The 27,652-nt window shown below is 42.1% G+C and overlaps 3 protein-coding genes and 1 long non-coding RNA gene across 7 annotated transcripts in view; 3 read left to right on the forward strand and 1 right to left on the reverse strand.

Moving 5' to 3' along the window:
* Positions 1-1,937, forward strand: part of palm1b (paralemmin 1b) — a 21,516-nt gene extending 19,579 nt beyond the window's left edge. Inside the window, exon 6 of the mRNA XM_085766778.1 lies at positions 187-1,937. Within this exon, the coding sequence (XP_085622904.1) occupies positions 187-566 (380 nt within the window). The 3' untranslated portion in view covers positions 567-1,937. The remainder of the gene's footprint in view (positions 1-186) is intronic.
* LOC146963418 (uncharacterized) overlaps positions 1-7,511 on the reverse strand; it is an 8,458-nt gene extending 947 nt beyond the window's left edge. Inside the window, exons 1-2 of the long non-coding RNA XR_015034696.1 lie at positions 7,381-7,511; positions 5,759-5,831 (exon numbers count right to left, since the gene is read on the reverse strand). This is a non-coding gene — a long non-coding RNA (uncharacterized LOC146963418). The remainder of the gene's footprint in view (positions 1-5,758; positions 5,832-7,380) is intronic.
* ptbp1a (polypyrimidine tract binding protein 1a) lies at positions 6,915-22,112 on the forward strand. Of its 3 annotated transcripts, none has more exons than XM_085766774.1 (16): positions 6,915-6,947; positions 7,757-7,810; positions 8,057-8,087; positions 12,049-12,109; positions 12,266-12,438; positions 12,852-12,998; positions 13,298-13,471; positions 14,132-14,242; positions 14,502-14,682; positions 14,909-14,989; positions 15,115-15,272; positions 16,703-16,736; positions 17,850-17,942; positions 18,461-18,677; positions 18,969-19,046; positions 19,251-22,112. In XM_085766774.1, exons 1-16 carry the CDS (start codon positions 6,940-6,942, stop codon positions 19,381-19,383), a joined length of 1,734 nt encoding a protein of 577 aa, XP_085622900.1. In that variant the 5' UTR covers positions 6,915-6,939; the 3' UTR covers positions 19,384-22,112. The 3 variants fall into 3 exon arrangements, with proteins under 3 accessions (XP_085622900.1, XP_085622903.1, XP_085622901.1); XM_085766777.1 differs by having other exon boundaries at positions 6,915-7,384; positions 19,251-21,118; XM_085766775.1 differs by having other exon boundaries at positions 8,060-8,087; positions 19,251-21,118.
* Positions 22,113-26,045: 3,933 nt separating this feature from the next.
* Positions 26,046-27,652, forward strand: part of efna2a (ephrin-A2a) — a 97,949-nt gene continuing 96,342 nt past the window's right edge. The window contains exon 1 of one of the 2 annotated variants that reach the window (XM_085767514.1): positions 26,046-27,257. In XM_085767514.1, coding sequence (XP_085623640.1) covers positions 27,115-27,257 — 143 coding nt within the window. In that variant the 5' untranslated portion in view covers positions 26,046-27,114. The remainder of the gene's footprint in view (positions 27,258-27,652) is intronic. The other variant, XM_085767515.1, reaches the window with a different exon arrangement.

A 27,652-nucleotide genomic window follows, 5' to 3' on the forward strand; every position in this document is an offset into this window, starting at 1 on the left:
AGAAAAACTGAGCTAATAACGGTCCCTTCAATTGTCATATTAACTTGCCCTCCTTCACCGGAGGTCATTAAAACAATATTTCCTTTCTTTCTTTCTTTGTCTCTCTGACCTACCCTCACCACCCTCTTTTTTTTTTTTCTTTTGCACTCTCCCATCCTCATAATGGTACTCTGGTGCTCCCTATAGGTGAAAATGGAGTAGTGCAGTCCTCCGGTCAGACCCCAAAGAGAGAGGTGACAGGGATTGAGGCCAAGCTGCTGGGTCCTAGTCCTGACCAAGCCAGCGCAGACAACCCCGTCACCTTGGTGTTCATGGGCTACAAGACCGTCGAGGAGGAGCAGGAGACCAAAAAGGCCCTGGGAATGGAAGGGGTGGACGGCAACGTAAAGGCCGAGTTTGTGGTGATCGAGGATGGCGAGGGGAAAGCTGGAGGAGAGGCCGCCACGGAGGGGCAGGCTCCACCCAACGGGAGCATGGCGGAGAAAGAAAAGGCCAACGGAGGCGGGGAGGAAGGAGAGAAGGAAAAGGAGAAGAAACAGACCTGCAAATGCTGCACGGTCATGTGAGCTGCGTGTGAATGTGGGTGTGTGTATCTTGTGTGTGAGTGGATGAGTACACACCTGCACCTGTGTAGGCCATTGTGTGCCATTGCATGTGTCTGTATTTGCAGATGTGTGTAACTTTGTTTCTGTGTGTGGGAGTATGTGTGTGTGTGTGTGTGTGTGTGTGCGTGTGCGTGTGTATGTGTGTGTCAGGACTGGAAAAAAAAACAAAAGCCGAAGTACACAGCCAATATACCAACAATGAGAGCCAATACAAGCTCCAGCTACAACAACAAGAACCACAAAGACTCATAAGTACACTTTACTCTGTATACTTTCTCTGATATGTATTTGACTTTTGGTTTCTATTGATATTTTTCTATTTTTCTGTCTTGACATTTATATTGTATTCAGTATGTATATCTTTATTATGGGACTGTGTACTGTAAGTTCATTGTTATTATTGTTGGAAAAAAAGAAGATGTATTAGCTCTCTGGACTGTACTGCTACCCACTGGGGGGAAATCTGGAAACTTTAAATCATTTAAGTCAAAACAGCAAAACTATGAAGGACACAGACACTTAAATATATATATTTCTCTGTGTAGGCCTACCAACTATTTATCAGTCAATTTCATATTGCAATATTGTCTAAGATATTATTTTAAATAGTATTTTAATATATTGATATGAAATTATGTTTTATACAATGTATTTATTGTTTTTGGTTCTCAATATCATCTCTAACCATTAACTGCATGTAAGCTTGTAAGCACTACCAGATTTGCGTTACAATCATCACAAGTGTCTGTGCTTTCTTAGACTCACATGTGCTCATATCTTCTTCTAAGTCACACATGTCTCTGTATCAGTGTTAGAGATATGCATCAAAGGGGCTATTTGTAAGTTTTGCCATCGCTACCAACCCAGCATGTAGAAGAAACATTGCAAAGAAACGTAATTCTTTGCAACATTTCATTTATACAAGAAAGCTGACAGCTCTTAGTTGCTAATATATCTGCTATGTAGCAATAGCAAAACTCAGAAAGAGCACCTTCTAGTTTTAAAAGAAATCTACAGCACACAGACAAGAGGCAAATTCGAACACGGACCATGTTGCAAACTGCATTAGCTTCTCATAGACGCTGTGTGCGACACATGTACATGTAGATCACAGCTTTTGAATTTTTTTAAATGGATGGATACACTAACTTTATGGTCAATAGAGTCACAACAAACCATTGTGCAATGATTAGAAAACGCTTAAATGATTTCGCTCTCACAACAGTAGAATCAATGTAAATCTTATGAGGTAGCACTGCATGAAGCCTTGCAACATTTTTGACTGTCTTGTCACTGTTTGTTCTATGCTATCACGTTCACATGAATGTAAAATCCAGGGGTTAAATTGGGATTCATTCGATCATAATAAGTGAGTGGTGGGCTTGCTAAGCTCACCACTAGAAATAACAAAACAAAGGTTTTTGTCTCTTTCTGAACCAAATAAAATCTGATGATTCTGTAATTTCACTGTGTGTTGGTCGGCTGCTGGTTTCTGTCCTGCTCGTTCCCAGTTTAACCCCTGAGCCTTTGTCTGTAGACCTGGCCCCAATAGTACTTGAATAGACTTACAGAGAAATACTAAAGATTTGATATACTTGAAAATGTTTGTCTCACAAAAAATAATCACCTAAAAACACGATATTCAGAAATTAGCTGTGGCCATACCCAGGCTATTTAGTAATTGATCATATTCCTTAAATTGTAGACAAATTACGCATACATACTACACAAATTCAAAGTCCTGAAGGCCTGTTAAACTACATTTTGGCCCGAGTCTCATCATTTGTTTGGCAGACAGTAGAGGCCGTGGATGGTGTGGCTCACTGATGCTATGCCACCAGTGCTTCTGCTGCCCTCAGGCTCGTCCATGTCTCTCATTCATCTCCACACCATCACCATTATCTCATGATCCCACTGTGTCACCCTCATCGTCGAGCTCACGCAGCCGCAGTTAAAAAAAAAAAACCTCTGAAGTTGGTGCTAATCTTGAATCTTGTCGAACATGCTCCATCCACCAACTATTGTCAGGCTCCTTCTGTCTGTCTTTACGCAAAACCGTCGGTGAGGAGGACTGTGGGAATCTGCTGCCTCCTGCACATACACTTGTTGAATAAGAGAGTCTTTTGCAACCTTCAGTGCCAGATGCATTTTCTCAAGTCCTGCCTACATTAACCACCAGAGAAATGATCCCTTCTAACATTCCAAAGGGAGGCCAACAGGCGTGGACAGTTGAGATAGTCTATGCTTTCCATATGTACAGTGCAACTTTGTTATTGACTCTCATGTTTTTTTCTTTCCTATGGCCTCTTTGCAAGGCAAGTATATTGTATTTGATGTGTGTAATTTTTTTTTTAAGAAAAAAAAGAAATGTGTATTGTTGGTGCCTTTTGTCAGGTTCAGTTTGTTGGACTTGCCTGTCTGCCGCCATTTTTTAGACCGGGTTTTTTCTTGCTCTGCTCCTGGTTATGACGACCCACTGGAAACAACACTGCCTTCTACTCTGGAGGGGTCAATTCACAAATATAGTAGAATATTACTCTTGACTTTTCTGTGCAGCTCAGATGATAGATAATATGCAGATTGGCATTGGTGTCCTGAAAAAAATTGTATCTTTTACCCTATTTTAACCTTTAATTATTTTATTTTATTTTTTGTTAAATTGCTTTACGGTAACTTAATTTTTAATGCTATAAAAAAAAGGCCAATCTACATGCAATGTTTTTTCAATAGCTTGGGGGATACAAACTTTATGCAGGAGACTATAACTGACAGTCTATGTATATACAACAACACATGTATATCTGTGTGCATATACAGAAATATGCATATGTATTACAAGGAGAATGTGTAAATTTGTTCATCTAAAGCTTTGCTTAATAGTGGGTCTCTGGGGCAGCAGCAGAAAAAGCAACCTTGTGTTAGACCAATGCCTGTTCATCTATTCTGTGGTCATCTAAATGTTTAATCTTGAATAAAACTGTTTGTTTACAGCAAGTCAGATAATTGCGTATGTAATCAACCAAATGTACACACACGCTGTGGATCGAAGACCACACATAAGCTTCGGTTAATGATGTGTGCGGTTTTCCCATCTTGGCTGATGGAGTCACAGATGGGTAGAAGACGCCCTTCTGCAATATGTACACACAATTATATGGAGATAAATCATACATTTTTTTTTTATAAGACCAACACAAGTGGCCAGTAAAAAAAGGGAAAATTGATATACAGTTAAATATACTCATCTATGAAGAATCAATCAGTACTTTAGCAAATTAAGAGTTGTAATCTCATGGTTCAAATGTGATACAGTGAAGCCCAGGCAGTATTCAAGCAGTACTACCTATAATAAGCATAGGATTTCAGTTTCCTAAGCAGAGATGCCCAATGAATTTTTAAATTTTGTACTTTGCATTTCCTAAACGACACCACTAGAGGGCATACATCTACTGTTTTGTAAATGAATTTTGCTATTCTTTTGTCAAACACACTGGGTTGTGGATGTGTGTGGATGTGTGTCAGAGATAGGGGGTGAATTTGGGAGACAAAGAGGGAGAGGCATTGAAAAAGGGCATTCATCAGAGGGGGGTCAGGTATACACTATTCAACACAGCAGCTATAATTAAATTGCGTTATGCTGCAGCAGTATTGACTCTGATAAACAGAAATATGAAAATCCTCTTGAGCCCAGTATGAATATGGCATATTCTGTTAGTAAGTGCATTCTCTGTGAGGAGGCAGATTTCACCATTTCATAGAAGTAGAGGAACTGTTCCACATCACGAGACAGAGAATATATTGTGTGCTGTTTGTAGGTCACGCCCCTGACAATGCTTTTCCACACTTACACTCACACAAGCACGAATGAAAAACATTAATGTCCTGGATGAGACTGGTGGAATATGAAAACTCACAGGGAATGGAAAAGAGACGGAAGTTTTTATTTCATTACAAATGCATTTGAAAAGAAAAAGAGGAAATTCCATTTGTGGGATTAGAAGTCCCAAAGCAGAAATCTACTAAAAGGATGGTGCGCATAAATCTTCCCAATCAGCCCTGTGAAGGCTTAGCAAAATCTAATTGCTGCTATGGTAACAAGAACCAATAATTACCCTCCCTCTGTTAAATGTAGGCTTCAGCTGCCCTGATATAAGACACAAGTGACAATGGCCACACATGAAACAGTGAAACTAAATTCCATTTAATAATTATAAGAAATAACTAAAACAGTCAAACAACATGTCATCCTTAGTGGTGCAAAGGTGTTTTAGCACTAGCCTCATATTGATATAATCGTATTCATAGAGCCTATATAGAAACTAATAACACAGTCACATCACCAACTGTTCTAGTTAGCCACTTTGTACTGCTGTCAATGGCTACTTAATCTGTATTTGTGTTAGTTGTTGACATAGTGATACAAACTGGAAAACGACTAATAACAAAAAAAAAAAATCTCTGTTTCTTGATAAGAAAGACTCCCACCCTTCCTCTTGTTTGTGTAAATTACCAAAAACAACATGCCACCTACTTGGCTGGATTTTGAAGTGCTACAGGCAACAACATTAATTCCTAGTAGGCTACACTGTTCCCAGTACTTTTCCTAAGCAGACTCTCTGTAAAATGTTATTATGTGTTGCTTCCTTTGGTGAAGATACCAGTGCAGTTTGTTTCATTATAACATGCTCAACTGATTATGGTTAATTACATGGTGCACAAGCCTCTGTTGGGTGTTAAAATACCGTAAATTGTGCGTAACTGAGCTGTGTATATTCTGGGTTACATGGTGTCTCTCTCGGCCCTGACCTATCCATTACCCTTGCCTTATGGATACAACACGTATATGGATATTAAACTTTGTTTAACTTAATAGGGATGGGACTTGTGGACTGTGTGAATAGCGGTTGTATGATACAAATTCCACACCCATATGAAAATCAAACTATACTTTATACACTCTGTGTGATGTGTGAACTTTTTCACAGCCACAGTATCAGGGTAATTACCAATCTCATGGTGTAGTCTCTGCCTAAACCAGTTCTATTGTTCACACATTACTACACTGAGTGTATCAGTCGAGGTATTTCACACCACCTGTGAATTTGAATGGGTCATTCATTTCATTGAGCCTTTGTAAAACGAATAAGACTTACCTTCTTTGTTTGCAGGCGATTCAGATCTTTACTGTTTACATCATGAAGTAGTCTACTAGTCTGGGGAACTGCACTGAAAAAAGAAATAGAATTGTACAAACTTAAAAAAAAAAAATAGGGGATCAATAAAGGTTTACCTAATATAAAGGATTAACTTGACTCTGCCAATCATTACTCAATACTTTAACTAGATGGGCATCTTACTTCTCACTCTACTTTTTTATTGAACAGCTAAACTACTTAATATTTTACATGCTGGGCTTCTAAAGTATGATGCACCATTACCCATAAACTACCCAATTAAAGTAATTAACATTTGGATAAAAGTGCTTCTTAGATATTCATTCTTGGGTATAAATAATTCAAAAACATTTTATAATGTATACTACAAAACTTACATTTGCACATTTTGCAGCATGATATAGCCTACTTTTAGTTTCAGTACTTCCAGCCTATGTTTTGCTGAGAATGCACTTAAATAAGCTTTTGTGTGTGGAACAAGAGTGCAACTATCGGTCAGCTAATCAATGATTCAACTGAAAATCAAGCACCTTTAATTGAATTACCTAGTAGGGCTATTTCAACTTTTGAGCTTTCAGTTTTGTCATGAGAATAAACTGACTTTTTAAAGTCTTGAGAAAGTAAGATTAATCTATTAGCCTACAACTGATTAAAAATCAATCAGCAGATTAACTCATAGGCTATTGAAAATATCTGTTGCCATTGAGACTCATATCACTGTTTGTATTTTTTTATGCTGTTTTTTTTTTTTTTTTAATCAAAATGTCCAAATAAAACATACTTTCATGTATTTAAAAATTTGTTGTTGCTGTTGACTTGTAGCCTACTGTAGGCTATCAAAAATGTCTAAACATTATCATAAAAATGTGTCAGGCAGGCCAAAGTAAGATTAGCATCCCATAAAACTTATATCTAACATCACCACTTTTGATGTGAGGTAGGCTACTGGAAATTTGCCGCGGCCTTATTTTTTTTCCACAAAATGATGGTCGTCTTGACCAATGGCAGCTCCGGCAGAGGCCTGTCTCCGCCCGTTTTTGGCCCTTGGAAGTGTCTGGACTAATCAGCGCTCGCCTCCGTGTGTTCAGCCATTTTGTAAGAAAATCAAGCAAGTCTGCCGCCCTACCTTCGCTTCAGACCTGCAGTTTTTTTCTTGTGCAATGGACGGGTAAGTGAAAAAGAACCACACTTTAAGGGCTTATTTTTCAACACAACCGGGCCCGCTGATTAACTTCCTCGTGTAGACGGGTTGTTTATTAGAATAGTTTTAATTCGATGTCCGCGTCGCTGAACTATTAAACCGGGAAAGTTTAACCTGAAACAGTTTTTTTTTTCATCAAAACATGCAACAGTTAGCAGCAGCAGGCGTGTGAGCTAACTAGCAACGGCTAACCGTCGATAGCTAACATACGTTAGTAGTTATGTGAACCGTTTTTTTTTCTTTTTTTTAATCGATTTATATTAGCAGTGCGGTCGTTTAGCAAACGTTAACTTCACAGTAACTGAGATGCGGGGGTAAAAAAAAAACTTTCTCTTCGCGTTGGTAACACGGTGCAGTTGGCTAACAAAGACTTTAGTCAACATTGGCTAACTAACTGTACCTCGGTAAGTTGATTTCACGGGAGCTAAAGCAACGTGTCTCATTTCCGCATTCATTTGTCTCCCCGAGTGCCAGGGCCATGTTGAAGATGTCTGGCCTGAACATTTCATGTTGATTGAATCAGAAAGACTTGTGCATCGGGTTATCTAAACTTAGGTAGGATAAGTCAGCAGCGTATTGTGGCAAACAAAACGTATTCTCCTCTGTTGAACACCTGAATTTGACACTTTTTTCTTTTGCGGTAACTTCCGAGAGCTGGATCGAGTTTAGCCCAGCAAATACGCGTAACGTAGATTTGTCAGTAGGAAATCACTTTGCTTTGTATTTGTACCACCCTGAAGTTGTTTTTTTTCTTGTGTTTTGCCAATCCTCCACAGCCGCCTAGACGCTGACTTGTACCCTCTGGGATCCGGCTACGTCCCTGAAATTGAGTAAGTATTTTGAATTTTTTTTTTTTGCATGACTCGAATTACTCGAGATTATATGGTGCTGCCTGAGTTGCATTTTCCCATAGCTGAATGAGGAAGTCTGTTTTTTCCTTTGGTTGATCGGTGCTTTCTGTTATGTAGTGTGGATGTGGATGTGTGCGCCTGTGTGTGTTCAAGAGGGTCTCATGACAGATTATGGCAAATTTTCTTTGATTTCCTGGCTAACTAAGACCCCTTTCTCTTTCACAGCAGTGTCCATGACATATCAGTTGGCACAAAGGTAGGCAATTTTTGAGTCATCTTCTCTTCTGTGCATATTCGTTCTCTCCCTTTCCCTAATTTCACAGACTATGAAACAGAACAAAACTACAGTGTTATGTTTAACTTTTGGCATGGTCCTAGGAAAGTACCGTACATCCCACTATTGTACTTTGAAAGCACTGTTGGTTGTGATACTCATTGGCTTGTTTGCCAGTTTCAGGTTACAGCAAGTTTTGTAGCTGAAGATTTCGTCATGAATACCTTTGTAATTCACGGGTATTTGTTTAGTTTGAATTGCCCTTTTCATCAATATGGGTATGAGCTTGAATAATGAGATTTCACTGTATTTACATATTTGTAACTGACTGGATTTTTTAGACGCAACGCATTATAGTTAAACAAATTATTTTGTAAACCAAGGTTGGAGAAACCTTTAACAAGTGAGTGGAAATGGAAAAGAACTACGCCGAGCCGACACAGGGGACTTGAGACACATAGTCTGTCAGTTTGCAAGAGCTTCCTCTATAATTACAGAACTGCTGTCTAAAGCCATTTCTCATGTGTAATGAGTTTGCAGATGCAGGCTGACTCTCCTTTTTAAAGATTTATGAAATGCAACTGACGGGTCAGCACCAACTCTTAGGACCGAGGACCTGGGATATTTGATAATGAAATTAGAATAGATAATCAGAGGTGGGGCTTTATGTTTTTCCTGTCCTGTTTCTGTCGGGTTGTGCGACCGCTGGGGGAAATGAAACTTCCTGTTGTTTATTTTCTGCGTTCCTTAATAGGCTCTTGACCTTACTGGAATGTTAAGAAAGCGGCCGAATCCTGCTCCGCTGCTTGATATTTATTCACTCGCCTTTCTATCACAAGACCACTCTAGCAGCACTAGTAAAACAAATCAACAGCAAGAAATTGTCCAATGTTCAGACCTGCTTATGTAACTGTAATAGCAGTGTTTGTCTGTGCAAACTTGTTGTAGAGGGAACAGGTTTTTTTTTCTTTTGGCACACTGTGTCGGTTGTTAACCGGCCTGTCCAATAAAAATACCTGCCGAAGTAACAGGCCTAGGGGGGCTGCTTTGTGAAGGTGGAGTAATTGATCTCAAAGCTGCGAGCTGCAGCCATCCTCCCGTAACTGTCCTCATCCTCCAGGGCAAAGGTCTTTACACTGTTTAAACAAGCACCCTTGTCTTGACACACACGCCCGTAATAGGGACACACCCCACCCCCCCCTCTTGTATTCATTTCAATTGGGCTCGTTGTTTTTTTTCCTCTCCCAACATGTTTAACAAAGCACCATGCATTGGGTGCTGCTGATTGATGGTCTGGGCTTTGACTCCTGATGTGATTCTGTCTTTAAGTTTTTCTGGATTTGACGTGCTGTGGTAATGATGATGCTCAGTTATGGAGCTCTGCCTTTCTGGAATCTGTAATTATTCCGTCTGGGCAGAGTGTCTGGCATTCCGCGGTCGCATTCCAATCTCCCCCTCCAGCCCCCTGGTGAGGCACGGCTCCCCGCCCCTTCCCCGACTGAGGCTGATCACACTGAACAAACATGTCTGTACCTGTGCTCCTCTCCTTTGTGCTTTTCCCCCGAAAGATTACCACCCACCAATGCTCCCAAACAGAAGCCAAAAAGAAGGTTGCTAATGCTTACAGACACAAGTAAAAATGAGTCATCTCAAGATTTTAGTTTTCTGTGGAAGTTACTAATGGTTTTTTTCCACCCTTTCTTTGATGCAATGAAACCCAGGTGTGATGTGGTGTCTGGTGCAAAGAAAATTGCCTCCAGGCCATGTTCCCCCTTGTAAAAAATTTAATTCACGGTGCTGCCATTGTCAGTGAAAGGAAGTTGCTCCACAGTTTCTGAATGTGGGCCAGCAATGTGTCATCATCTCCTGAAGGTTACAATTATGCTGTCAGCGTTCAGAACAAACAAAGGGATGTGACCAAGTCGATACACATTTGGTGGGGTTGTGTTGAAAAAATGGGTTTGGCACTGCGTTGGAGTCAACAAACAAACCGTTTATAATCCCTGTTTTTCTTCCACTTGTAACTTAACTTTTCCTTTGTGCTGTTCAGCATTCTCAACCACACTCCCTCTGAAAGCTGTAGGTATACTCTTCAGTCAGTTGCAACACAGTCCTTTGCTTTGTATGAGACTTGATTTTCCTGCTCTGCACTGTAGACTGGCTTAGCTCTGTGGTTATTATTAGAATGAGGAAGTCGGGGGAGAAAGAGAGTCCAACCATAGAACAGTAACCATCAGTCCCCAGGAGGAAGTTCAGTAAAACCCTGGAAGCAGGCCTGATCTTGCTGCTCTTCCTGTTTGGAGTTGGTCTGCTGACTGATAATGTGATGATGCCCGCCCATGACCATTGAGTCAGGCTGGAGCCGCTTCCTTCATTTCTCATGGCTTTGCTCATTTGCCCCCAGCCCATTTATCAAACAGAGATGTTGTTTTTAGATTTTATTCCCAGCAAGTAGAACACACAACTCAGTCCATTCATTATAATCTGTATTATGAATCCCCTTTCTTATGCTTATATTTTTTACTAGTGAATCTAATTTCTGGACAATTTGTTGACTTGTTACAGCACATCTAGTGAGAAACTAAGACTCTGTTTTATGGTGTAATTCTGAGACAGACATGGGCTTGCAGTGTGTTTTGAATTGTGGTAATCTTAGCTCAGCAGTAGCATTTCATGTGTGCCTTTCCATTTAAGTCCAAAGTTGAGCATTGGCCAAAGGAGAGGGTTCCTGATCCTGAAACCACAGTGAAAAGGCACAGGAATGTCTCTTGTTGCTTGAAGTTCATGAATTGCGATAGCAGACCTTGTTTGCGTGGGCCTCAGAGTGAGAGTGACTGAGTCAGCCAAACCATCTGGAAGTCAAAGGGTAGTTTATAGTACTGCTTACAGTGTTGTGCTCTCATAACAACTGCCTCTGTGGCCCAAACCACCCCGTTTGCAGTGTATAGAAGCCCCACCAAATGTTTTTTCAGTTTAACTCATTGCTGCCTTTTGTGGTCACACGTTGCTCCCTGACCGGGGGGACACCACCGCCACTTTGCATTGTTAAAGGGCAAGATTCACTAGGAGAAGAATGCAAGCAAACCTGCATGACTGGTTGTTGTTAAAACGTTGCAGGGCCCTTCAACTCCCAGAGTGTCCTCGGGGCTCCATATGTGTGTGTGCTGCCGTGTAACAATGCCGCTAGTCTCAACATGAACAGGACCGCCATTGTAGAGTGCTGTAGAGCTTAGGCTGCTGAGCCACTTCTTGTGACTGCAATACTTCATCTCACACACAACCACAAACACACACAGAGCCACGAGAACAGCCCTGAAACAGCACTTTATATCTGAAGAGAGAGAGAGAGAGGGGAAGAGCGACTGGACAAGGCTGTTTGAGCAGACAGTAAACTAGTGTGAGCTGGGAGTATCTTGTCTTCAGATCCAGGGGGATTCAGAGTGCTATCCTCCCGCCTAATACTGAATTATGAGAGGATGGGTTGTGCTGACTGACAGCTGCTGTTAACCGAGGCTCTTACTGCAGCCTGCTGCTCCTCGAGCTGAATAGTAACAGTTCCTTCTTGAGTGCAATTGGCATTAAATTATGATAATTTGGCATATTTCCCAGACAAAGATATAATGGCTCATCGTGATCATGATTGTAATGTTTTTTTTAACTAGGTAGTACTGTTAGAGTAGGGTAAAAAAAAAGAGATAGGAAGATGTGGACATGATGGTGAGTCAGATATCCCCGCTGACAAGCTAGGTCACTGAATTCTTCTTGGTATAGTAGGTGGAGTTCTTCTCAAGCGTGTTTGCCGGATCCTCTTTTGGTTATCAGATTACTTCCTCCTTTATCTCACAATGGCTTGGTAACATGAGAGCCGTGCTCTCCACCTGCCATGCTGTGCCCTCATTGGTGAATGTACTGAAGTGAACCATTGTTTTCTCTCCTTCTGCAGAGGGGATCCGACGAACTCTTTTCTTCCTGCATATCCAACGGGCCCTATATCATGAACTCAGGTAGGGGGGTTGCCATGGAGGGGTGAATCCTTTTTATTGAAGTGCTTGCCGTGGCTGTGTTGTTTTGTGTTGCTATGACGATCAATCCATTATTCAGGAAGAACCAGAGCCTTCTGTTCCCTCCTTGATTGTATCTGCCTCTGTTTTCCCTTGTAGCCAATGGCAACGACAGCAAAAAATTCAAAGGTGACGTCCGCAGTCCTGGTGTGCCGTCACGTGTGGTCCATGTACGCAAGCTGCCCAACGACATAAATGAGGCTGAGGTTATTGGCCTGGGACTGCCCTTTGGGAAGGTCACCAATCTGCTGATGCTGAAAGGGAAAAACCAGGTAAGCAAAGATAAACGCAGGTCTTCTCACCAAACCTGTATGGCGGGCACACCTGGATGAAATTTCTCTTGAGGCCAGAAACAAGGGATCAGTTTCTAGAGATCTGTCCTGACCTGAAAATGATAACAATGACCCTTTTGTTACATCTTTGTGGTTTAGTGGGTGGGGAGACCATAATTCTTGCAGAGATTTCCTGGAGGAAGACACTTAATCCGACTTCAGTGTCTTTATTATCTCCTTTTTTACCAGCAGTTGTGTGTCAAGCCCAATAGGGATATCAAGTGAAAATTGACCAAAATAGACAGCGACAATGCAGTTGATAACAACAAACGTATAAAATGAAGAATGGAGGTGCCTTATCGTATGTGATGGGAGAAAACGATTGGATATATTTGTTGGATTCTCTCCCGCAGGCATTCTTGGAGCTGAACAGTGAAGAGTGTGCACAGACGATGGTGAGCTACTACTCCTCTGTCACCCCCGTCATCAGAAACCACCCAATCTACATGCAATACTCGACCCATAAGGAGCTCAAGACGGACAACTCCCCTAACCAAGTGGTAAGGACCTGTTGTCACACACACAGTTTTAATACTAATGGCTTTAATTTGAAGCTTAAGTTAGTGCTTAGTATTGGCTCAATGCATAGTTGATTATTTGATGTTCTTTCTGCCACTGGTCTCAATTGTATTGAAATGGATTTTGCTATCTTTGTTAAAGCCCATTTAGTGCAGTCACAATTTTTTGCCTGGTAGTTTGCAGTGTAGACAAGATAGGCATCCACAGGAAATGCCTCACACAACAAATCTCACCCACATTGACTTTTCTGTTAAATGTTTCTTTGACTTGTCTCCCTTAGCGTGCCCAGGCAGCTCTGCAGGCAGTCAATGCGCTGCATGGAGGTGGTATGGGTGGCATGGCTATCGCTGCAGATGCCGCCACCATGGGAGGAGGAGGAGGGTCTCAAAGCCCCGTGCTCAGAGTCATAGTGGAAAACCTCTTCTACCCTGTTACCCTGGATGTACTACACCAGGTAAAGGCAGATTTTAGTTGTAGATTTGTTGCTGGATAGAGACAGAAGGATAATTTGTCTGTTTATGTATATGCCATGCCTGCTTTCTCTTAAATGTTTTGATTTTCGGTTTCCATTCAGGAATTTTATAGTCACCTCATCATGGATTTTACTTCAGGGCTTATCATTGGTTTTAAACTAAAAAGGCATCTTTATTAACATTATTTATTATTAAATAGTGCTTCTTCTTTTTCCTTTTTTTTTATAAGACACCTGCACACACAGTAGGGGACTGGGTTCTGTTGTTGTGTAATATTAGCACTGGTGCTGCAGCTGCACTGGACCAGAAGAATAGGCAGACTTTGACTTATGCTAACTAACAACTTGATAACGTGCTACACTACCTGCTCCCCTACTATAAATACATTATAATACTACATTGTTTTTGCATTGGCTTTATCTCCACATCACAATGTTACTGAGAAACTGAGCCTTGCCATACACAAACACACACAAACATACTTTGCAACTCTGCAGGTGCAATGTAAACAAACTATGCACGTTGATAACAATCGAACTTCTCATGCTTTTGTTTTTGTTAGTCCTCCTGTATAGTTGTATTGAAAACCTTAAATGTGTAATCATCATGACAGGCCTAATTATGCTGTCTGTGCTCCTCAGATTTTCTCCAAGTTCGGCACAGTCCTGAAGATCATCACTTTCACAAAGAACAACCAGTTCCAGGCTCTGATCCAGTACGCTGATGGCATGACAGCTCAGCATGCTAAACTGGTAAGACTAGTACATCAAATTCTCTTTGTCATAATGTTTCTTTCTGAGGTTGGTACCACTGGGTAACAGGTCACATGGCGCTTTGACAAATACACAAGGGTATGGTTACGAGAACTGGAGCAATTTAAAGCAAACGATTGCGGTTATAGTGCAATGTGTACACTGTGGGACCGACTGTTGAAACATGAAACTGTGGATAAAATGACAAGTGTAAAACACACATTACCCCAGGCCTCATGCTCCAAATGCTCTGTTTCAGTCTCTAGATGGTCAGAACATCTACAATGCCTGCTGTACCCTGAGAATTAGCTTCTCCAAACTCACCAGCCTCAACGTCAAGTACAACAATGACAAAAGCAGGGACTACACCCGACCAGACCTCCCGACTGCAGATTCACAGCAATCCATTGATCACCAGACCATGGCTGCCGCTGCTTTTGGTAAGACTGGAGCATGACAAAGGACATTTTTGTTTTGACCACTTTCATAAATGTTAACAAGCCTATAAATACATAATCCAGCTTCTTTGTTATTGCTTCTCAACTTTAAGATATATCCTTGACATTGCAGTTGGACTTCTGCTTTGGTTTCATAGAGTTTCAAGTACACTTTTAGTGTGTGTTCAGTGATTTTGATCTCATTTTTGTTTGTTTCCTTTTGTCCTAGCTGCACCGGGCATAATCTCAGCCTCTCCCTATGGTGGAGCACATGCCTTCCCCCCAACCTTTGCCATCCAGCAGGCAGCAGGTCAGAAACTTAAACTTTTCTGGACACTGCTGTTCCTCTTCTAAAGAAAAATCAATCCCTTCTCCAAAAATCACAGCATTAAGAGTGCAAAGAATTGATCATTCTTTATATTTTGCTCCTCACAGGTCTGTCGATGCCTGGTATTCCCAGCGCTCTGGCGTCCCTGGGTGTTGGCCACGGTGGCATGGCGGCTGCAGCGGCCGCTGCCAGCCGGCTCGGCCTCTCAGGCCTCACTGCCTCTGGGGGACACAATGTCTTGTTGGTCAGCAATCTGAACCCTGAGGTCAGTTCCCTCACATGGCTTAAACAGTCCTACATCCTGCCTCTGTCAGTGCACTGCTGAGCAATAGAAGAATATTACAGTACCACTTTATTTATACCATGATTCACGGACCTGGATCAAGAAAAAACAGTGTTTTTGCTGCCCCACCCCCATCTCCCACAACCACCATGTGGTCACATTAGTTGGAGTACACCGACCACAGTTTTTAAATAAAATGGGGTCATCGAGTCGAAACCTCTTCTCTTTCAGGACCTCTCTGTGTTTGACCAAACCTGCTGCATTTCTGACCTGCCACTTTGCTCACTGTGAATTTTAAGTTTATTCAAAACACTAACTTCTTTTTATTTTTTTTAAACTTACCATTTCATATCTTCATTTTTGTCCATTAGTTGAAATCATTCTTGAGTTGTTGGAGAGACAATATTACTTTTTTCTTTGTATTAAGGAAACACATCTTGTCCATTATGTTGATCTTCTTTGAGACATATAATGTGTAGCATGTAGAAGTAGTTAGTTACATACATTACATTTATTGTAGTTATGAATTCATCACAAAAAGGATATTGATTTAAAGACCAGTTTTTAGGATTATTATAATTTATATTCAGATTTGTTTGTATTTATTCTAATGTAAATTGACTTAATTTAAACAAACATAGCTTGTAATCTAAAAGTACATATTGTCTCTGCCTTTTTCTGTATTTCATTGTTAATCTTTTTTTCTCTTCTTTTTCTTCTAGTGTTCCCATAGTGACAATGCATTTTAATTTAGCCAGTTCTACTGTCTGAAGCACTACATTTCTTTGTGTATACTGACCTTGTTTTTTACTTCCTTTTCTCTCTCTTCTTTCTCTGTCCCCCTCTCTCTTTTTTGTTTTAAAACACTCAACCTCACCTCAACTCTTGCCAACTGACTGCACGCCCCATGACCAATTGTTCCCTCTGTCCTCCTCCTCCTCCCCTCTGCCACTCCTCTGTTACTACTACGACCCACTCCTCCCTCCCACCCATCCCTCTTTCTGCCCCGTTCATTCTCCCCAATTCGGACCCCACCCACAAATTGAAAAACACACAAAACATGACATTGGTCCCCATGATATTTGCCATCATCTGTCCTTCCACCATCTTCCTTTTCTCTCCCTCATCTTCATCCATCTCCTCTCTTCCTCCTCTCTCACGCTGTTTGAATCCTCCTCTCCTCCTCCTCCTCCTCCTCCTCCTTTTGTCCTCTCTTCATTCTCTTCGTCCCTCATGCCTCTCCTTCCTCCATGGTACTGTGGCCTTCCTGTGGACCTCGCTGCCTGTGGCCTGCGGACATGTCCCGACTCCACTCCACTGTCCTCCACTCCGCTCCGTCTCTTTTCCCCTGTCCCCTGTTCCCTCTCCCCCTTTGGCCCCCTGCCCCGCTGCTCCCCCTGCTGTCTCTAAAGAGCGTTACGCCACACTGCCTCTTTATTCTTTTCGGTACGTTATCATCCTTTCATCTCCTTTTTTATTACTACTGTTACCTGGCAAGGTGGGCATGTCTTGTCTCATGTTGTTGGCTTTGTTTTTTGTTTTGATTTTGTTTTTTTAACCACTGATGGCTCGTCATCAGGCTACAGGGCTATGAAGGGTGGGGGTGTCTGTTTGTTTGGGGGTTTGTATGACCTGTTTTGGTTGTTGTGGGTTTGTGTAAGGAAAGTGAGGTGAGAAAAAAACCACACAAAGCTGCAGCATTTCATTTAATTTTTGAACAGCCATGGTTTACTGTCCATGGGCAAAAAGTATTTGTAGTTCTTCATCTTCAAAGCGCACAGTCCTTGAATGGAAATGAATTGCTCCACTAAACAGAAATGTGGGGATCATTTTGCTCAGGAATAAGGGAAGAAGCTGATATAAATTCTAAAGTGTCACCCTCCGGAAGTGGATAAAAGTCAACAATTTATTTAGTTCTGCATCGACTCAATTTCAAGCCATGAGAATTCATAAAATTTCATTTTTGTTAAGTTGATTTCTCTGTGGTTGCCTTAAGTCACTCGGCAACAGTACACAGAGATATGAAATGCTGCTGCTTTTTTAGTGATTGGGAGTTGACATATCCCTTGGATTATGTCACCATATTATTCCTCTGCAGTTTGTTTCAGTCACTTTAATGTAGGCATATGCATGTTTAGTTTATTCCTGCATGTCTTTCTATTAGGCCCTCGTGTTGATCAAGTAATCAACTTTTTTCTCTGTAGAGCAACCAAATCAATCAAAACCACTCATTTTACTATCCCTTGATTTTATTTTATATTTCCTTCTCAAATCATTATCTTCTCCTTCTCAGCCGTAACCATGTAGCATCTATTTAATTATTATCGAAGAGGGCTTATGTAGGATTAGCTGTAGAAATCCCGCACAGAATTGAATACCAAATTAGTGAATAGCCTGAAAATTACTTTTTAATCAGACAGGGTCCATTCAGTCTAAATATTATTGTCTGATTTGATGGTTTTACATTGTTTTGTTGCTGTGATTGGCTGTGTGGCTCCTGTCAAGGCTGTGATGGTCATTCTTGCACCTGTGGTGTGACACCTTCTTCCTCTCCACTAGGTGTGTATGGCGATGTGATGAGGGTGAAGATCCTGTTCAATAAAAAGGAGAACGCTCTGATCCAGATGTCTGATGGCACACAGGCTCAGCTAGGTAGCCACACTCAGACCTGCTACACACCATTTACTTTCTTTGATCTTGCATTTTCTTTCATCTTTCTGCATTTTACCATTTTCACATTGTCATGAGCCTTCGTGGGTCTCAAATGGCCAAACAACCACAGGTCTTCCTTTGATAAACAGCTGATTGCCTGTTTCTGATTGTCTCCTTATTTCATATGTTTTACTATTTGTAGCTACACAGAAAGTGTCTCAAAAATATTTACATTTATGAAAATATTTAATAAATAATGTGGATGTATCAAGGAGAGGGTAAGGATAAAAAGCTGTTTAGAATCAATTAAATTAGTCTCCGTGGGCCTTTGTGCTTTTGTTAACTTATAATTGAAATTACGCATTCAAGCTATTTGAATATACAATTAAAACGGGCCTGTTTATCTGCTGTTATCAAAGAATTCAGTCCAATGCCAGACTTGTTTAGGGTTGTCTGTGGAAGCCAGGATTTGTGAGTGTTGTTGATTTTTAAAAATATATATATTTTCTGTTTTTCAGCCATGAGCCACCTGAATGGCCAGCGGCTTCACGGCAGGGCCATGCGTGTGACACTGTCGAAACACACCACAGTGCAGCTGCCCAGAGAAGGTCACGAGGACCAGGGCCTCACAAAGGACTACAGCAACTCACCGCTGCACCGCTTCAAGAAGCCCGGCTCCAAGAATTACTCCAACATCTTCCCACCCTCTGCAACACTCCACCTCTCCAACATACCGTAAGTGCTGCTGCAAGAGCCTAATTTACATTCCCACTCCTTCCCCAGCATCCTTAATGCTCTAAGCTTTTTCTTTGTAGTCCAGACTCATTTTTCTCTATATTTAGTGCTTTGGAATAAGTAGTTGTGGCAGTCTTTTCTAACTATGCTAGGTGCATTTTTAGATTTAATCACACATCTCTCTTGTTCTACCACACCAGTGCATAAACAAAAAATGCAGATAAGTAGGGTAAATAAACCCACAAAAATGCTTTATGTTGACACTTTTTTGTTCTTATCCTTTGCTTCTAGGCCTTCTGTGGTGGAGGATGATCTCAGGAGGCTGTTTGCCAGCTCAGGAGCCACAGTCAAGGCCTTCAAGTTCTTTCAGTGAGTCTCAGTCCAGTTGTACTCAATTTTCTTCAAATGTGTGCTTTTTTGTGTTTGAAATCTCTAGAACAGGCCACAGCATTTATTTTAGTGCAAAGCCAATTCAAACAAGAGGAGTTGTTAAGTGTTTTGAGAAACAAGCAACACAAAAGCTGGCAGCATTGTTGACACTTTGGGAAAACATTTTCTGTCTTTCTTTAACAGGAAAGACCGCAAGATGGCCCTGATCCAGATGGGCTCGGTCGAGGAGGCAATCGAGTCCCTCATTGAGTTCCACAACCACGATCTGGGAGAGAACCACCACCTTCGAGTGTCCTTCTCCAAGTCCACCATCTGAGTGCCTTTCCTTCCTCCCTCCAAATCTATTGCCATCTGAATGCTACTTTTCACAAGTTTGCTTTAAGGGGCAATGGCAACCATAACATATTTATAACTGTGTTTCTATGTAGAGCGTTCCACCCTCCACCCCCATATTTGGACATTCCCCATCATTACATGGTTTGGGTACCAGATTTGGTCAAGTCTCCTTAAGTTAAACAAGCACATTGTATTTTGGATAAATGTAAACTAGTACGAATATTCTTTCCTGCCTGTGCACAAATTGTAAATTTGTTTGTTTTTGGGCTACAGTGGCTTGCTGTAGCTGATTCTGGGGCATTATAACGTTAACTTGGGACATCAAAAAAAATATGCCTCAATAAGTGCGGGAAATAGTGGATCAGTTATGACAATTTCCAGTTTCACTTGTCAAACATTACTCAGTAGGGTGTCTGGATCAGGTGATGTAAATAATTTTTAAAAAGGGTATAATTGCGGCATATTGACGATCAAATCCCTGCGATCTGGATCTTGGTGCCCAGACCTACACAAAGTTTAGTGTGGGGTTCAGGGAAACACTCTGCATTGAAACATGTTACTATACTGGAGGTAAAGTAGGGGAAGCAGATGAACTGTCACTTTAGACCAAATTACTTAAAGAAAAAAAAAGAAAGAGAAAAAAAAGACACCCTCCACAACAGATGTATGCTTATGTGGATGAATGGTATCCACACCTGACACACTTCAGCATTCCTTTTACTATGATAGTTGTGTGGATATATCTACGTGTGTGTGCCTTTTTTTTTTTTTTTTTTCTTCAAATGCCACTTTGAACCTGTTTGGCCAGTCGAAACGGTTAGAGACAAGGATTTTGTTTTGGCTCACAGACCAACAAACATCTTATTTCCCAGTATCCATTTTTATTTCTATCTTGTAACTACCCACATATTTGCTTTGGGGGATCCATACCACTATCTGAAGTCGTTGTAATAAGGTCACATTCTTCTTTCACTATCTTTCTCTACAGTCCTGTGCCTTACTTTTCCCCAACCAGACCTGCCTTAAGCATTACTCTGGCTTCATTTGGAAAAGACCTGGATCTCAAAATGCCTTTTTGCGTTCCCATGCCTTTTGGTATGTACCAGCATTGTCAAAAATGGGGGGAAAGTGGCTCATTCAGTCTTCTGTTTCTTATCTAAGGATTTGTATGCATATAGTCTCATTATATATGTAGAAACTATGAATGTAAGTCAGATAGATGCCTAATATCCTTGCTAGGTGATGTAGCTGTATTAGGTGTATCGTGGCAGGAAGTAGAGCTGTATTCAGCCCTCCTGTCCTACAGTCCTCATTCATTTTCATTTAGTCCCCTCTCCGTAGGGACAATGGTGTTTGGGGCCTCATTTAACCATATTATGTTCATCTATATGTGGACACCTATATATTCATTTATCTTTTTCTTTTTAATGTTAGCATTTACATGTGTATCAACTCTAAACTTAACTGATACCTATATGTAGTGGCTGGGTTTGGTCATTATCACGGTGCCTTGACTCTTTGAGTTTTTAATCCGAGGCTGAAACACTTGGTGGCCTCGTCGGTTGACTTTGTTTACCTCTCATTCAGCTGTTTTATCTTACCTGTCTGCAAAGATGCCTTTATCCCATTATATTCAGGTAACTGTACCTGTGAGAGGGCAGCTGGGAGGCATTTGTCAATTGATAGTAACGACAGTCTCGGACTGTGTGGAAAAACCCAGTATATTTTTCTCTTATTCAGGATAATATGATTACAGGGTGGGACAGCTCTCACCCAGTCCCTGTCTGTGTCCGCTTAAGCCACAGTCGGGTTCCTTAGTGCACTTTTCCTCAAAGATCGGTCCAAGTTGACACCATCACGCCGGAGTCTTAAACGTCGTCACATTCCTGTGTGCCTCAAGCACCAGTTTCCACCTCTGTAGTCTTGGACCAGATACAGACACGCTCTGTCTCTATTTTTGTAAAAGATTATTATGCATGATTTAACAAAGCTTCATGTAGCTGCAGACGGTTATTGCTGTTAAGGACCAAAGTATCTTCTATCCCTGCTGTTTTGTAGTGTTGTGGTTTCTTAAAGGTTTTTTCTTTCACATTCCTGCTATTCCACAAAAAAAAAACAAGGCTTCGTTTTCCTTTCCTCTGTTCCTTAAATGCCTTGGACAAGTCACATGAAGTGAAAATATGTTTTGGGTAACAACACATACTGTATATTGTTCCCTTTTTTGTTTGATTGACTTTTCAAAGAGCCTAATTTGGGTAGAGATCGCTTTAGAATGGATACTTAATTGATCCACAGTCCCTAGCTGTGATGTTGACAGTGTAGAAGATTATATGCCTTTCAGTTATTGTTAAAAGCTTTTTATTTTTCTCTCCTTTTTTTTATAATGGGGGCGGGGTGGGGTTATTGTATGAAGCGGGGGTTGATGGTTGTATATATTCATGTTTTTGTACCACAAAATCATTTGGATTATATCCACTTTACGTTCAAAACATGTATATTTTGATAAAACAATACAGACCTATTGAGCTCTCTGGAGCTGTAAAAAAAAAACAAAAAAAACTTTTGTAACACAAAGACATTAAACCTATCTGAACACAGAAGTGTCTCTGTATGTGCCCCGCTCCCCCCCTCCCCCCCTTTTGCCATTCTGTTCTTGTCTCTTGCATCTTCTGCTGCCTTCAATAAATCTTTAGTTTGTTCCTTCTTTCATCTGGCCTCATTTGGTTTCTGTCTCTTCCTCTCTGTCCTGTGGACCTGCTGCTCTGTATCGGTTAACATCTCGTAACATTTTCCACATTTCCCATCCTGTTTTTTACCACTGGTGGGGTATTTTATTTTTTAAAATCTCCTACTGTATTTCCCACTTTGTACTCATCCCATCTGAAACTTGACTTACTGCTCATCTGAGCTCAGCTCGGCTCAATCCCATCGCAGTCCTTTTGCGTTGATGACAATAATGATGATGATAGCAGGGTGGAGAGTTAATTCGATATGCAACGCCAGATACATGCTATTTTCAATGATTCTGAATAATCCTCCTGTGCTATGCTTTGACCTTTTCAGTTTAGCAGGTCTGTCTTGCTCTAAGGAGAGCAGCCAGGTTGCTGTGGAAACCAACTTGCTGAATAATTAAGATAAAAAAAATAAAAAAAAAACAGGCATGGCTATCGGGCGTATCTGGCAATCCATGTGTATCACAGAGTTCCTCAGGGAGGTGAGGGATGGAGGTGGGAGAAAAAAAATAACAAGAGGGTTACGCACGTCCTGAACCACTAGGGGGAGGTCTTGCTCTCTGATGGTAATCGAAGGCTGTTAAGCAGAGGTGACTTTACCTGTCACTCACACAATGTCAATAGTTGGTGGCTTAATCTCAAGTGCCTCTTTGGGCTTTCTGGCATTATAGCTTTTCTTTTTTTTCTTCTTCGACTTCCTTACAGAGCGGTGGAGAGGATTAACCTCAGATCGGCCTTACTTTCTGAGAGGGACAAATGAGAGAGAAGGAGAATTGAGTCCAGTGGTGTCTGTATTTGGCTGAGAGGAGCTGGGTTTTATTGTATAATCCCAGTATCTTGTGGAGTGTGGACTTAAAACACGGTGAGCTGCAAGTTAGTGCGAAAACCTATACCGCAAAGGCACCTGCTTCGCTGCTGACTGTATTTTTTGCATAAGAAGGCATATTGCTTGAAGGTCACAGTTACAGACCGACACCAGACTGAAGACACTCGCTAGGTGCAACCAACGTGACACACAGATCTCTACAGCATGTTTCAGGATGCCAACAGAAGGCACTGCTCTGATTTTAATGTTGCCCTGAAGTCATTAGAATATGGTCACGTTTGCCAAAAGAAATTTGCAGCCAGTCCCTTTGACATCTCATGTTCTGCTGCATCTTTTTTTTTCCTTTTAAACATGTTTGCAGTTCGCTGTGTACCCCTGCCAGTCTGGAAACTCCATGGCAGCAACTTTGATGCTGCTTTGATACCTCAGACCCTTGTTTACTTGCAGAGTCTTAGTATTTCGCTCTGCACAGAGAGTAATTTAGAGCAGAGAGCAGCAGTCTACACAGAATCCTCTTCGGGAATATATTGAAATGCAAAGAGATTGCATAATTGCGTGGTAGGGTAACTCAAAGTAAAATGATCCAAACATAGATCTGTGGTGTGTTTTTTTTTGTTGTTTTTTTTAAGCTTACCAAATTCCAAAAATCACCAGTTCAAATAAATTGGTAAATTTAATCTGCTGAGACATGTTTTTAAAAAAGTGAAACTGGCAAGCGTGTGCACCACGAGTAAACATTTTCAAAATTAGTGCAATCCAAAAGTTATCTGACCACAAATAAAGTAGCCTTACTGGATGTAGTTAGAGCTCTGTTGCAACGTCTCAGACTGTCTCCACATTTGTACTTTTAACTAGTTCAGTGTGTCATTTGTGTAACCGCACTCCACCTCCTCTCCTCCATTTGTTTTGGCCAATTCAGACCCTTGGGATGTTCCTGGCTTCATCCAGCGCACGTGTGTGTGTAAATGTGTATGTGTGTGTGCAGGACTAAATGGAACCATGTGAGGGTTAGTGATCCCACTGCATCTGGCAACATTTATTTACATTAGTTCTGTGGCCTCTAATCAAGCAAATACCGGCAAACACCAAGGCCACACACACACATGCATGTAATCCCACTAGTGTCTGAATGAGGCCAGACTGGACATGTGGTCCAAGATATTGTCCTGTGTATCATTTGTCACATGTTCAATGCCCACAACAGCCAGATAGTCGCCGATGGTGCGGAGGGGAAAAGGCTGCATGTCTGGTGTGTTTGTGTGAGATGAAAGTTGGCAGAGATTGAAAGCATTGAAAGGCAAATTCATCCGTTTTTGTGCAAGTTCTGGAGCTTTGAGATCATCCATGTGTCTATAATTTGTCTGCGTAGTTGAACCGCAGAGCAGCCACAGACTGGACCAGCTATACGTTCCAGGATTTAACACCCCTCTGAGGAGGAATGCACCTATAGACTCTGACTTTCTGACCCACATTAATGAAGATTTAGGATCACTTAAAGAGTCATCCCTCCTCGATCCTGTTTAGTCTGCACAGCTTACATGGGATTTAGACCCAACATCCAGAGTGTCACATCCAGCAGAGGAGGAGGAGGAAAAGCCTGACGCTGAGGTGAAGGATGCCTTTTGGTCTGCATGTGTCTCCCCTTAAAAAAAAAAAAAGCAGCCATCAGGAGACTATCCACCTGTTTACATATGCAGGCCTCAGACAGATGTTGAATAATTCATCCTACAGAGGCGGACAACATGCAGCTGTATTTGGGTTATGGGGGTGCATGGGTTCTCTTTTCCTGCCTGGATGCAGCAGCAGCCCAAATTATAGGCATTACTTCTCAGGCAGAGCAGGGCAAAGCAAAAAACTAGGACACTTTGCATAATGGATCCAACCGAGAGGCACAATAAGATGTGAAAGATGAAGCTGCAGAAAAGGTTCATTTCAAAATGATAACACTGGTCTATTAGAATCAGGAGCAGTGGGACCAGTCTAGTCAGTTTGATTTTGAGAAACTGTCTTACTGTAGGAAAGTGGAGGAGTTTGTACACTGCAGACAAAAAAAAAAACCTTTTACTTTATCTTTCAATGCATTTTTCTTCCACTAACGTGCTGATGCCTCCCTCCAACCTCCTGAAAGGATGTAAATGAACTCGTTGCAAATAATTTTCTGGAATCAATTCTCATCTTGTTGAGATTGGATTGATCCTCGCCGGGGCTCATTCTGCTCCAAGTATCGACGCGTCTGGAGAGCCATGCGCGCACTTTGTGGAAACAATGTAGTTACTATACATCTCAGTCTGTCGGCTCTGGGGTTAAATACGCAAGATGGATATGTTTCTGCAGAAGAGTGCACACACACACACACACACACATGCACACACACAGAGGCAGGACAGCGGCAGTAAGGGTGGCAGCGCTCTGTCAGGCAGCTCTCTGGAGGTTTATGGCTCACAGGTTTTAGACTTGGTGCTGCCTCCGCTTGCCCTTTGGGCCTAATGGACACTGATGGAAAATGACTCCACAGTTCCAGCGATCCATCAGACTCTCTCTATCTATCTGAGGCCCCCTCTGCATCCATCCATCAAGGCTGCAGCTTTCAAACTAATCGTGAACTTCATGGGTGCTTCTCTCGACTCAGGCCCAGCTGCGTTACACCCTCCTCTCCGTGAAGCAGATGCAGATGGTCCGAGGTGGTGATTTATGAACGTTAATGAAAGTTTAACATGTAATCAGTCAAAAGCAGAAACACCCCCTCGGATGAAATTTCAAGTGAATCATGTGGATTCATTTGTTTGGACCAGTTCTTAATTCACACCGCATTAAAAAGGTCAGTTAAGTTCTTCAGAAGAAAAAAAAAAGGTTTAAATGAGTTAGGGGATTTCCTCTCTTTATACCCTCGGTTATATGGCCCCAGCGCAGTGAGTCAGCCAGCACTGAGTCCCCAGAGAGAGCGCGGTACAGCACGGCACGGCACGGCTATACAAACCCCGCCCGCGCAGAAAAGAGAGCGAGATGGGGGAGAGAGAAAGAGAAAAGGAGAAGGAGGGAGGGAGAGAGAGGAGGGGGGTGGGGGTTACTTAGGCTACACCGAATCAGTGGTGCCGGTGTGCGCTGCCGCTCGTCATAGGTGGAGGTGGGTTTTTGTTTTTGCACCGGAGCGTGTTCGGGATTAAAGCTGTGATCGTGGCTGCCGCCGGTCAGCGTGACGCACACGGAGGGGGAAGAAAGTGAAGGCGCACCGCGACTCCAGTCACATTGGATTAGAGCCCAGTGAGCGGAGTGAGGAGAGGAGGGATCACCAAGTTGAGAGATGCTGTGAGATGCTCGTGGCTGTCGCTCGGAGGATGCTCCAGTCTCGCAGTTGTTCTGCTGCGATAAGTTTGGACTGAAATCACCGGGAAAGGAGCGCGTATACGTGCGTTTATCTGGGATCTATTTCACTGAGATGCGATAAAAGAGAGAGAGAGAGAGAGAGAGAGAAAAAAAAAGCTGAAGTGGACCTAGTGTTTTCTTTTGTTTGTTTTCCTGCTGTGAAGAGATTTGCTTTGTGAGGGGGAGCGAACAAAGCGTGCGTCAGGCTCCGCACCAAATCTGGCTAAACAAATATGACGGAGGGTTTGAACGCTGTCTCGCGTCTGCAGATGAGAAGCGATACCGCAGATAGAATCACAAACCTCGGATGAATTGTGAAATTGATCGTACTTTGATGGAGACAGGGGGGATCTAAACCAGGTTAAGCGCATCTATCTATCTATCTCTCTCCTCCTCCTCCTCCCGGCTGCGCGTAATGGGAGAAAAGTTTCGGACCTTTGCAGAAGAAGAGACGCACTCGCAGCATCCCGCCGCCGACGACGACGCGCTCGTAAAAAATAACATGTGAATCCCGCTCTCGCGTCTGCGGCCGAAACCAAGTTTTGCGAGTGAATTCTCCACCGTTTCAGTATGACTTGAAACACCAGCGAGGTGAACTGGAATCCGCGTCAAGACGAGTCAACGATCCATGAACCGACGACCCGATTTGTCCAAAGACGCGCAGAAGGACATTTATGATCTAGAGAGGATTTCTGCAGCAGCAGTAGCAGCAGCGGTGCAGTGAGAGCCTGATCCCAGCTGAACACACACACAGAAAGAGAAAAAAAAAAGAGAGAGAGATTGCCCCTGGATGTCTAAGATGTTGTGCCAGCTCGGCCAGAGGTGTGTGATGGAGGTGGTGGTGCTGACCATCCTGTCCTGGGTGTCCGTGTGGGCGGAGGAGAAGATCATATTTGACAGACACGCCGTCTACTGGAACAGCTCCAATCCCAAGTGAGTTTTAGTCTGAGTTAGGCCTGTGTGTGTGTGCGTGCGTGCGTGCGTGCGTGCGTGCATGTGTATGTTTGAGACTATTGTTTATCTGCCTGCCATGTAAGACTCTCATAATAATTATAAACATGCCCAGCGTGCAGCTGAACCTGCACACACACGCACCATTCTCTGTAACACTTGTCATCAGAGCTCTTTGTTTTTGTCTTGTATCCTTTTTCTTCTTGTTTCAACTATGTTACGGATGAATATTGTATTTTACATTGAACAAACACCACACACACACACACATGCACGCACAGATGGAAGTGTTCACGTGTGCATGTGCACGCACACTAGATTTAGTTCTGTGGCACAGGGAGCCTTTTGTCTTAGACAATGAGGGCATCTTGCCCCCT

The sequence above is a fragment of the Trachurus japonicus genome, chromosome 22 (assembly GCF_045865225.1).
Source record: "Trachurus japonicus isolate A0001 chromosome 22, Traja_1.0".
Taxonomy (NCBI): domain Eukaryota; kingdom Metazoa; phylum Chordata; class Actinopteri; order Carangiformes; family Carangidae; genus Trachurus; species Trachurus japonicus.